This window comes from Muscardinus avellanarius, assembly GCF_963383645.1.
Source record: "Muscardinus avellanarius genome assembly, chromosome: 7".
NCBI classification, from domain to species: domain Eukaryota; kingdom Metazoa; phylum Chordata; class Mammalia; order Rodentia; family Gliridae; genus Muscardinus; species Muscardinus avellanarius.
The window spans coordinates 14,327,514-14,340,069 of record NC_137793.1 but is presented as its reverse complement, the minus strand read 5'-3'; the positions used below and the strand labels follow the sequence as shown (position 1 = coordinate 14,340,069).

Sequence of the window (12,556 nt, the reverse complement as noted above, 5' to 3'; positions counted from 1 at the left end):
TAATCCTTTTACTGAGAAGATGCTGTTTCTTTAATCCTGATAGTAATAGTGATATAATGGTGCTGATGACTTAAGCCAGGCCAGAGAGAAAGAAAACTGATTTTAAATGTGAGCATAGGATTGACACGTTTAAATTCAGAAAAAAATATTAACAGGTGGGTTCTGCCACAGTCTGAGAGATTATCAAAAAAACGTGCTGTAAAGTTCATGGAATCATGTTCTTACATATTATAAATACCAGTACTGCAAAAATAAATAAATAAATAAATAAATAAATAACAGGTTGTGTTTAATTGAACCTAGTAAATTTTTGACATGTTTTGAAAGTTGTATATCAAGGACACATTGGGCCACCATGGAGTGAAATAGTATAATGATTAAGAGCATGTGTCTGGAAGAAGGTCACTGGAATTTGTGTCCTATAGCTTGCACTTGAGTCCTGCACATAAATGAACTTATTAAAGTTGGTTTCCTCACTGACCATGATACCTACCATCATTGTTGATAATAATTGTTAAGAACGGCTCTGCTTTTGAGAATTAAAGTAGGTCATTTGCACACAGTGCCTTATGATGCATGTTGATAGTGAGCACTAAGTGTTAGCTTGTGTTAGTATTGTGTAAAGTATAGATCTTAGAAGGGAGAGGCTGACAGCAGGGACCTAACTTAATAAGCACCCGACATTGTCCAGATGAGAACAGACAAAAATGTGAACTGGGACAGTTGCAATGACAACTGAAAAGAGGACGGTTATACAAGATTTTTCAGAGGCATAAGTGCCTTCATGATTCATTAGATGTGGGAGGCAGAGACATGACACTGAGTGTTCATCTTGCCTCACTGGGGCCATGGCACTGTTTCTGACAGATATAGAACAGGCAAGAGGAGATGATGGTTTGGAGGAGAAACCATGAATTTGCAAATTCATTCCGATGTATTGACTCTGAATTAAGCATACTCCTTCAGTCTTGTCTATCTACCACCAAGAAAATATTTTTCTCAAGCATGGTACCGATAAAACTCAAAGACAATTCAGGTGGTGGATAAAGTGACTATCATTAAATTTCCTGGTGAGAAAATGTTTCCCTATGAAATGTTTAATTTGTCCTTATTTCATCAAGGACAAAGCTTTCCTTTAGTATTAGCTGAACTCTGACATCTCTCTTCATCAACACATTCAGAGTCTGGGCAACAACACAAATATACACACTTAAAATTTAAGAACATTTTCTTTCTTACTGTATTGAATATCAAATTCTATTATGGCAGTTTGGTTCTGATTTTCTGTTAACTCTAGTAGTCTAAAAAATACATTTATTTTACTAAGAAAAACATAAAAAAGATATATACTAAGTGTGGGGATGCAGCTTGATCTGATCTGAGGCCACCCTGAGCCATCACTACAGTGACTGCTCCAGGATAACACTGGTGTCTCTCCTCCCCCAGAGCTCCCCTACACACTATAAATAGATGCCATTAAGAGTGGGGAGCATTCTTTGCTACCACACCCTGCTTCTGTCAGCTCCAGGAATGTGTCTGGTGTTTTTGATGTTAGGTTGAGCCAGAGCAGGTACATTTTGGCTTGAAAAAAAGCCGTTTTTAGCCTGACCATTATGTAAGCCCCTCCCTCTGACCCAGTTCTGGGGATCCACTCTCCTGGCTGCTGCTCTTGGCCATGTGTCTGTCAGTAAGTCCCCAACAAATTTCACTCACTGGGAGATCTATCTGTGTCTTCCTTTGGTCTCAAGGCAACTCGGGGTCTGTCCTTTTACAATTGATTTTTTTCTGGAACATAATATAACCAGCAGCACAGTCATCCCTTAGATGCATCAAAGCTTGAACAAATAAAGTTTAGAAAACCCTGCACTATGCTCTATTACATTCTAGGCAATATCCTTGTCCCATTACAACAGAGGCTTCTTGGAGGAAGATCCATTTACCACAAGTCTAGAAGAAAACCACACCATAATAATGACCAAGATTCCAAATGATTATAATTTGAAATTCTAATAAAGTCCCAAGAAAGTTAGTACAGTTTTTTTGTATATATTAACTGGTTATGGGTCTAAGCTTCCAAGAGAAGAATGGCATTAAAACATCAAACAAATTTTCCAGTTGTTAGAAAATCAACTGTCATAAATATCTATGCTAGATTTTGGTGTAGAGTCCAACAAAATCGTACTGTGCGCACCCACGGAAAGAAAGATTAAATATGGAACTACCATATTAAAATTTACAAAGGAATTCATGAAATCCATTAAATGAAGCTATTCAAATATCAAATCTAGTATTTTTTCAATAAAATTTTGCTGTGATTTCCAAAGGAAGACTAATAGCCTTGTAGAGTCCATGATAAAATCAGTGGATAATTTTCTACTGAAATTATTCCTTAGTAATCAGTTAAATGCCCCAACAAGCTCCATATGAACATTGAGGAAGGAGTGATATTAAGCCCTTTGATGTAAAATCAGACCTTCTCTTTCTGTCATCTGATCTTAATGCTACTCCAGCCTAAAGTGCCTAAGGGGGAAAAAAAAAGTCTGCTAGTCATGAGTTTGTGGATTCTGTTTTAGGTACTAGAATAATTATAGAAATATAAATATACAGCAGAACTTTAATGCCCAATTTCCTATTTTAGAAGCATACAAATTCAGAGATTATCTTCACAAGTTTGTCCTTCCTTTCACTTCTAAGGCAATCCTGTACTTCTTTTTTATTGTTTGTCTGAACCAAATGAAAGATTGTTCTTAGTACTTGATGGTGAGGATTACTTTTCAGTAAAGAACAGAAGGCCACCTTTCAAAAATATACTCAAGCTTTACTTTGACTTTTCTGCTTCTATTTTTTTTTTGCAAAATAAAGAAAGCCTTTAGAAGATACTTGTGAATTCTGAAAACAATGTTTGGACAAATTACTACATGATTTAGAAAATGGTGTTTTTGAAGTAGAACCATAAATTTGCATCTTTATCAAGAGCGAAAATTTGCTTCTTCTTGTATCATAGATCAACACCTATTCCAACCTATTCAGCACAACACTCTGCCCTATAAATTTTAGGTAAAAAATAAGGTATGTGTGAATAAATCAACAGATCCATGGAAATCTAGTATAAATGGCATATATTTTGCTATTGTTCTGGGATTAAACCCAAGGGGTTCTACCCTACACTCATCCCCCACCTTTTTTTTTTTTAATTATTGGTGCTGAGTATTGGGCCAGAGACAATCTGTCTTTAAGCTATAACCTAAGCCCTTATTTTGATTTTGAAATAGGGTCTCACTAATTTGCTGAGAAACTCCCTACGTTGATGAGGCTGGCCTTAAACCTGCAATCTCCTTGTCTCAGCATCCCACGTACTGGGATTACATGCATGCACCATCAAGCCTGGTTTAAATCACATGTCTTAATGGGTTTAAGTTGAGAATGTAATGTATTTGAAATTGAGCCATATTTAAATTCACATTAATTTACCTGCATATTAAATGTTTAATTTTTTAAAAAATGGACTTCTATTGTTGCATCGTAATCACACATTATAATAAACTTCAGAGTGATAGGAATGTACATGTATCCAGCCCTGGTGAACCTTCCCCCAGATCCCTATTTTAGCTGGAGTAATTAGAGCGATCTGCACAGTGTACATTCATCCTTGCGGAAGGCTCCAGCTGAGCACGCATGAGAAAATTCTGGTCTGAAAATATGTCTAATATGCTCCACAGGGAATATTATATAAAGTAAATAATACCAATAAAAAGCATCAGAATTTATATCAAATATTGATTTGTAGCTTCTCTTGAAATTCTAAAATACAGACCACATTTTGCTGCATGTACACCCAGTAAGTCTAATGTTAGTAAGAGGCACTGTTGATTCAGTATTCTCCACATGCCAGGTATCACCCAAGAAGTTTTTTTTTTAAATTTTTTTACTATACAAACAGAATCTCTATGAGAAGTTGTTTTTATATACATTGAATATTTGAGAAAGTGGATCCCCTTATAGGATCAATAAATTGGATTAGCTGAAGTTAGGATTAGGACTAAGGCCTGTCCAATATACAAGGCTAGGTCTCTTATTCATCAGTGGAGCCAGTTCTGAATATTAAATTTCAGGATGTAGAATGAAGCTATATCCATTGCACTAATTTCCCTACATTTTGAAGGTTTATTTTCTGTGTGATCGCTTCAAATGCTGCTATTTCGGTATATTAAGAGACATATTTATCTACTCAGGAGGGATGAGGAGTCAGTGCATTATGAATCCCTGCTCATAACGAGGGAGTGCCTCTGCAGTCACACTTGAGGACATTGCACTGAATGAGCAGGAGGGGAAGCGAGCAGCAGGATGTGGGAGTGGTGTCAGGGTTTCAGGATGTTGTAAAATAGAATACTTTCACACTTTGAAAAAAAAAACATTTCCCAAAAGAAACAATAAACTTACACCTAATATTTTCTTTTTAAAAATAATTGCTATTCAGTTTTGCCTAAATAAATTACAAATAACTTACTAATCCAATTTGAATCCAATTTGCTTCAAATTGATAGAATACATTTATATTTATCTATTCTAGTAGAATAGCAATTATAATTTTCTCAAGAAAATTAAAACACTTCATTAATTTTCTGAATATCATTTGTAGACAGGCATTAGAAAGCCTTCCAAGTCAGAAATGTCAGAATCTTAAATCTGTAAAAGTCACTTAAAATGCTTTTCAGGTGCATCTTACCTGAAGTTGTCTTCACTACTTCAGTGGTATTTCTCAGTCCAACAAATGAAAATTGATAAAGCCTCCAAGACCTTGTGTCTCCCACTTCAACAGAACTACGTTTCCACTGGTAGACAATTTCTTCACGTGGATAGCCATCTATGGGGACATAGGAACACTTGTATGAAAAAATGATAAAATAACATATGTACTAACTACCTTCCATGAAATACATTTCTACTGGAAATTTTTCTAAGTATGCTTGATGTACAATTTTTTAGTTTTCCTGTGGTCCCCACTAAAATGGATATAATGAGAAATTAATGATTCTTTGGCCATTTTATTTTTTAAAACAACTATGGTTATGATTTCTCCCTGACTCCCTGAGTGGAAGTTATGTTTATAAAAATAAAAATTTAGGACTGGGAGTGTAGCTCAATGGTATAGTGTTTGCCCAGCATGTAAAAGGCCTTGGGTTCAATCCCCAGCACAAACATAAATAAATAAATGCATAAATTTAACATCTGTAATCAGATTTTATTTTGCCTAATATGCTCAATTGACAGATCATAATTAAGGTAGAGAAGAATGAGCTAAAATATATGTTGAACAAATAATAAGGCAAACACACTGGGAAACTGAGAGTTTCTTGTTTGGGTTCAAAAGCCTATGAAATTTACTGAAACTTCATCTGTGTTACACTTGTTGTAGATAAGCTTGAATATATTTTATTATCTGACAAAAATAATAGTTAATAAAAATTCACACCATTATTGATTCTAATTTTGTCAAGCAGCATACAAAACATTTTACATATATTTTGCCAACAGAAAATATTTCAGTAGGGTAGGTCTTAACAAGCAATATGCTGTAACACTCTTCTCCTGGGGCCAGTCTCAACCAAGGACTCCAGAAAACCACTACTGATTTATTAAAAGTTTGCAACCCAGCAAAACCTATTTGAGATTCCTGATTTGAAATAGATCCATTCTTTTGCAGAAAATGTCTAATTGGGACAAGCTCCAATTATGATTGTCAAAATTCCTCAAGTCAACAACATAGCTTACTGCTATTTTGCCATGCTCACTGATTCTCCCAATTGTGTGGCATTGCAACCAGAAAGACTAGAAATGAGAGAGGATTCAGAATGGGGAAGTATTACTTACAACTAGAGAACTCCAGGGGACATGAGTGCTCATCCATTGGGAAATTATGCAACTGTAACTGACACTCAGCATCAATTGTTAACCTAAATAGAAAGATATTAAACATAAATAAAGATGTTTTTAAAATAAATAAAAAATAAACTTTAAAATGTACATCAGCATCATTTCTAGACTATACCTCACAATTAGACAGCAAAAAAGTGATCCTCCCTGAAGAAATCCACTAAGTCTAGGCAAAAATTAAGGCTAGATGTAGTCTATTAATTTTTTGTTTGTTCATTTGTTTTGTGGTTTTTTTGTTCTGTTTTTGTTTTGCAAACCAAACCACTGAATTGCATTTACCTAAATTCCCTTTATTTAATGTGTAATCACTTAAGTTTTGTTTACTTGGGTTTTTTTTCAGATTAATTGTACACATGAGATTGTTCGATGAATATATTTAACTTAACAGAACAAACTGTTTTAAGAACTTAAGCTTATTTGCTGTTTGCGTATAAATGCACACTGACAACTCTCAGATCTTATCTGCTCATTAAAGCAGGACCTTCTGTTTGCAAGTGCTTGTCAGCTGTTAGCTTTAAATTGCTATAGGTAAATTTAAAAATGCCTTTTATGTGTTTTTACTCTGTGAAGTGGAACACTATGAAGTCATTAATGGTATGTTACACAGTAGAGGAATATCTAATGGCAAACAAGAAATGTTAAGTACATATGCACAGACATATTAGAAAAATGTTTGCCAGCATGTCTCAATTAGTTTGAGTCTAGATTGCCTCTTATAGCAGAGATTTTGAGTGTTAAGTCCTGCTGGCATGCCATAGGGAGAAGGCTAAAAGAAGACCAGATGTTCTGACTACCCTTGAGGAAGTGTGAATATAATCCCAAATTGTAAATTTTGACATTTTTTGTTTTATATTTGCTGCCTCTTTTTCTTTATGATGTGCAGATATCACTCTTAAAGCTACAAAAATATGTTTATAAAAATTAAGAGATTTTTCAATTAGCATAGCTTTAACATGACTTTAATTGGGGAGATTTATTCTTTTTTAGTGTAGCAGAGCAATTACTGATCTGTAAATATATTCTTAATTATCTATAAAGCCCTGGATAAAGTGAATTTTTCTCATATAATAAGTAGAGTTATGGCTCTGTTGTACTTGTCCAAAGTCACAAAATTAGGGGAACAGTTGAGATTTGGACTTAGGTTTATCAGTCTCCAAAGATGGAGGTTTGAATCATTAGCCTTCTGCAATTACATGTTATTAAAAGTAAAGATTGGTTTTATTCATAAAAGGAATTATAATTAAATATGATGATTTCCAAATTAAACTTGAATTATCAAAAATATCAAAATAACAGAGACAGACTGCTACATCAAAGCAAAACAGACACACACACGCGCGCGCACACACACACACACACACACACACACACATACACAGACACACTTACTTATGGCTTGTTATAGATAAGGAACCAGAATAAAATCATCTCTGTATATAGACTGAAAACGATTTTAAGCCCTAATTGAATCTCATGAGTGACATTTTTGAGGTGGCTTTTATAATTAAATATTGTAGTGATTCCTCAAATTGATTGAAGTAAAAATGGCTATGCTATTGTGTGAAAGATAAGAGACGAGATAGGGTGACTGGTTTCATATCTCAAAAGCTAGACGGAGCTCTGATTCATCAGACAGATCCTGATTTTTCCACTAGCTTTCTAATTTCAGTCATTACCTTATCTTTAATTTAATAAAGCTCACGATGAGTATAAAATAGATACAATGGATTTCTTTTGAAGTTGTGGCCTTTTTTCCTAGTAACATATCTAACTCTGAAAAAAGGGGTTTGGAGCCATTTTAAAGTATTATATTTTAGATGTTGAATATATTAGGCATCACGTATATGTCACAAGTACATAAAAATAAATAATGTGGAAGCTAGGCAGTTCTAGGATACAAAGATTTAGAGTAATCATATCATTCACATTTCTTTTTTTTATTGTGATACTGGGGATGGAACCCTGGGGCATTCTGAGTCACACCCCCAGCCCCATTTTTATTCTTTATTTTGAAACAGGATGTCACTGACATTTCTATCTGAAAATTTCTACAAGTAATTTGAATGTCTGCTATGCTCAGTTTAGATCAGGCTCTTTTAAACATTTGATATATCACCCCACTTTTTAACAATTCTGCAAGGTAAAAGTCATTTGTATTTTATAGAAATAAAGGAATGAAAGATCAAGGTTTCTGAAGTTGTAGTGGCTCAGTGGGGATGGTACCTTCTTTCTCCATAATTTCCAGCAATTCATATTTAACTAATCTCAATAAAAATATAATCAAGTAAAAATGCCATGCAAAGTAAATCATCATATAAACAAAACATCATGTAAACAAAGCTGTATAATGTCTTCTAGAACCAAAAATGTTATTATTATACAGCTTTTCCCTAAGTTTTATAGACAGTCTTATAGATTCTGGAATCACTCTACTTCATACAGCTAGAAAGACAGAGTAACACACCATAGCCTGGTCTTCTTGATCCTGAAGTATATATACTTATCTATTATGCTATTTAATATTGTACTTTTGCCAACAAAAACATCAGTGGAAAATATTTAAAATGCATATGAGAAATGAATGGCAAAATAATTCACATAGAAAATTTCCCAAATATTTTGTAATATTTAAGTCTAAAAGGTATAAGACAGCTACTTCAAATGTTCCAAAAGATTTATAAATAAAAATAGACAATAAATTATGTCACATGGCATACCCATATCATGGGGAGAGGGGTGCCAGGGAATGGAAGGTGACATATTCTATGGGCTCATCATCCTGTAACTCAAAAGAGAAGAGTGTGTACAGATTTCCAATTCAGACATTCTCCTTTAGCAATCATTTCCTTATCATTTTATTGTAAGGAAATCATTGCTAAAGGAGAATGTCTGAATTGGAAGTGTTTTCATTTAAAAGACTTCCTGGATTCAGAGTCCAGAGTGGTACATATGTTTCCTCTAATATGCCCAAACTAGGAAACACAGAGGATACCAGTGGGACTCCAGATAATGGAGGGGGAATACCAGCAAAGTTTGAATGGAAAGATAGGAGAGGAGAAAGGCTGATCTTGATTAATGAGGGTCTACATCTGAACATGCGTAAAATTATGAATAAGACATGGTTAACCTGGACAACCATTGGTGGGAGGGGGGAAGGGAAAACGGGGGCAGGGGGAGAGGGCACCAAATATAGTTTAAATGTATACTATTTATGTTCAATAATAAAATTGTTAAAAAACATAGATGTAAAGTATTACTCAGGAAAATTATTTACTAGATTATAAGTGTTAATATTGAATTAAATATTAACTTTGATTCCATTTTAATAAAACCAAAGGATCCTCAACAAAAAAATAAAATAAATAAAATAAAATAAAATAAAATAAAACACTTCCAACCACAAAAGCTGATCATTCCAAGTCTGGATGATTACTTAAGCTTCCATATTATCAAGTAGCAGGAATGAACCCAAAAGACTAACATTGCTGCGAAAGTCAGATGATATCTCAAAGGCAGGGACCTTTCATGTCAGTTGTGAGAAAACAGTGTTCTCACATTAGTCACAGAAAATTACTTCTAACTATGATTAGTGTTTTAATGAAGCTTATTGGAAGGAAGAACTAATTTTGTAGAGTCATATGCCATTTAAATCAAACATTCCAACCTTAATGTAGGCTAGACATTTATTTCATTTTTTAAAGTCCTATCACTCATTTCTGTTTAATTCCCAGCAATTATTCTTATCCTTTTCTAAAAGAATACCTTAGGGTGTAGAGCACTCGACCGTCATTCCAAATTCTCAGCATTCTATTGGGAGTAGTAATCCAGTGAGCATCTGCCTTTTTGGAGTTTCTGAAGAAAGTATCTGGGATCCAGATTTTCCCCACCATATTGCTATTCAATCGTAGGACTTTAATGGTGCTATTAAATTTCAAACGTCTGTCATACCATGTTTGGGCAAAAAATATGTCGATTGTATATTCCTGTTTATTAAGAAAGACAAAAAAATTTAATACAAAAGTGTTTTGTGAATGATTTCTATATTTCATCATTCTTGTACTTATCACCAATATAAGGCAATACCACTTTGGCTTTGAGTACTCCAAAAGGAACAATAGCTTTATTGATAAGGCTACTGCCATATCTATCTTTTGTAGACCAGTTTAATATTGTTATGAACAAACAGACCTGTCTAAACAAATGCCCATGCCAGGTTATACAGCCCTGATATAATTATTTTCCTCCCATGTCTAAAAAGCAAAACTTTTCCTGACATTCTGAGACAGCTAATTTTTGGATATAGAAAGTAGTACTGTGTATAGGATGTTCAGTAACATCCTCAGCTTCTATCATCTAGACATTTAACCCCTCCATCCCATCGCAACTCCATCACATTATGACCTTCTGGGCTTCATTAATCTATTTTATTTTTTTACATTAAACAATAGGTATAGTTCCTCATTTCAGATATTGGTAAAAAATATTATATAAAAACCAAGCTGCATTTATCTTGAAAGCCAATGCACTTAGTCTTCTGAGATACATTTCTGATTTGAAGCCAACTATGCTATAGCCACACCATCACTTTTCTAAAAAGTGGTACAATATTCTGTTTTATTGTATAGGAAGTAGCACCTGGAATACACACAATAATTGTTATATTTCCATGGTACAGCATACTTACAGAAAATTAATTTTTATGTGATCATATTTAATTTTTACAAAAAATCCTAAAATTTTAATTATCTTCAAATTATATGAGAAAAATGAATGGATCGGAAAGACTATCCTTCCCTTCCAAAATCTTGAACTTATTGTTTTTCTTTTGTCGGCATGTTTTTGTTACTACCATGTTAATAAAATGGACAGTAATATTATGAAGCTTACCATATTGATAGCGTTCACAGGACCAATGCTGTTGACATACATGTCTGTGTGGATTAATGTTGGTTTCACTGAAAAGAGAACCATATAAAGATGAGCCCAAGGGAGAGGTACAACACTGGCTTGTTGTACCTTACCAACACCGGCTTAGTCTTTATTTGCCAAAACAAACTTACTTAACTACATTAGAGTGTTTTATTCAATAACTAATTCACTACATTTGATTAATCATTTTCAAAAATAGCTCCTTTTAAGCATGTAATTACAGTAAGCGAGCATAGTAGAGTTTTGACATTTATCCTTTTAAAAGCATATAAAAATATAGGAATTACTCATGGTTTATCTGTAGAGTTCTCTCAGATATTGTGAATTTGATCACTTTTCCCTTCAAACTTTGGAATCTGTTTGAATATATATATATATATATATATATATATATATATATATATATATATATATAAATTCATTTTTTTGTGGTACTGGGGATGGAGCCCTTCTACCTCTGGGCTACACTCCCAGACCTATTTTATATTTTATTTGGAAACAGGGTCTCTTAAGCCAGTGAGGCTGGCTTCCAACAGTGCGATCCTCCTGTCTCCACCTCCCAAGCACAGGAATTATAAGCATGCACCACCACACCCAGCTATCTATTTGAATATTTTAACGTGCCTTTATCCATATAGAATATAATTACTTTCTGACATTGTGCATGTGGAATGGACTTAAAGAACTATAAGTGATATGAATTGTTTTCGAAATGTTCATGCCGGCTGATTCTTTATCCAACCACTTTAACCTCACACACCTCTAGCCAAGCCCAGATCAATCTTCCGCAAGGATTTATTAGCTGCTGTGGCTGCACGAATAATATTAGAAAACCATATGGGAGCCCATTATACATCTATTTGTCAGGGAGGACGGATATTAAAAACCTGTAGTATAACATCCATGGTCAGATGCATGCGTTCCATTTTCATTAAACATTTAATGAACAAAAATTCATCATATCATTCTGAGCTTCAGTTCAATGCTCACATTTTTCTCATCTTTATTCATTTTCCTTGAAAGTGCTATGCTCAAACTGTGTTGGATCAAAATTCAGGTGGATCGAATTCAGAAAAGGCATCCACTACTCTCTTGCCTGCCTCTCAGCAAAGCCATTCCTCTGCCTCTGGACTGCGGGCTTGACCAGACTCACTTGGGCTAATAATATACAGACAGAAGTAACCATGTCAATCTGAAGCTTAGGCATTAAGCCTTAGGAGTTTCTGTTTCCTCCCTTGCTCCTTTCTAGTGTGCTGGTTTGTAGAAGTAAAATGAAAGCAACTTGGAGTGCCACCCTCTTAAATGAGTGGCCCTCCTGTGGCTCAGTCAAGATCAGCCCATCCCCCAGTGAAATGGTAAATAAGTGGTTTTTGTTGTGTGCTGCTGTATTTTTGTCCTTGTTTGTTATAAACCAATAAACCACTGTATCCTCACAGCTATTATATTATTTTTGTTGTTTGATGATATTTCATAAAAAGTTGTCACACTTCAGAGTTTTTGCTTATCTAGGAAAATTTAAATTTCTAGTTCTCAAACTTCCTTTGGAAAAATAGTATCTTTTCAGTACTGAACTTATCACTACCTCTCCAATCCACAGATTTGGATGCTATTTACATACTATTAATTAATTTATTTATTTACTGACTTACTTACTTATTCTTGTTTTTTTGCGGGTCTGAGATTGGAATTCAGG

General features: G+C 34.2%; 1 protein-coding gene across 6 annotated transcripts in view; it reads right to left on the bottom strand.

Moving 5' to 3' along the window:
• The window catches only part of GABRG2 (gamma-aminobutyric acid type A receptor subunit gamma2), a gene marked incomplete at both ends in the record, with an annotated part of 94,449 nt that overhangs the window by 56,229 nt on the left and 25,664 nt on the right, over positions 1–12,556 (bottom strand). For 5 of the 6 annotated variants that reach the window (XM_080698270.1, XM_080698273.1, XM_080698271.1 and 2 more), the window contains 4 exons: positions 4,727–4,864; positions 5,872–5,954; positions 9,697–9,917; positions 10,822–10,889. In XM_080698270.1, coding sequence (XP_080554396.1) covers positions 4,727–4,864; positions 5,872–5,954; positions 9,697–9,917; positions 10,822–10,889 — 510 coding nt within the window. Of the gene's footprint in view, positions 1–4,699; positions 4,865–5,871; positions 5,955–9,696; positions 9,918–10,821; positions 10,890–12,556 lie in introns of all 6 variants that reach the window. The other variant, XM_080698269.1, reaches the window with a different exon arrangement.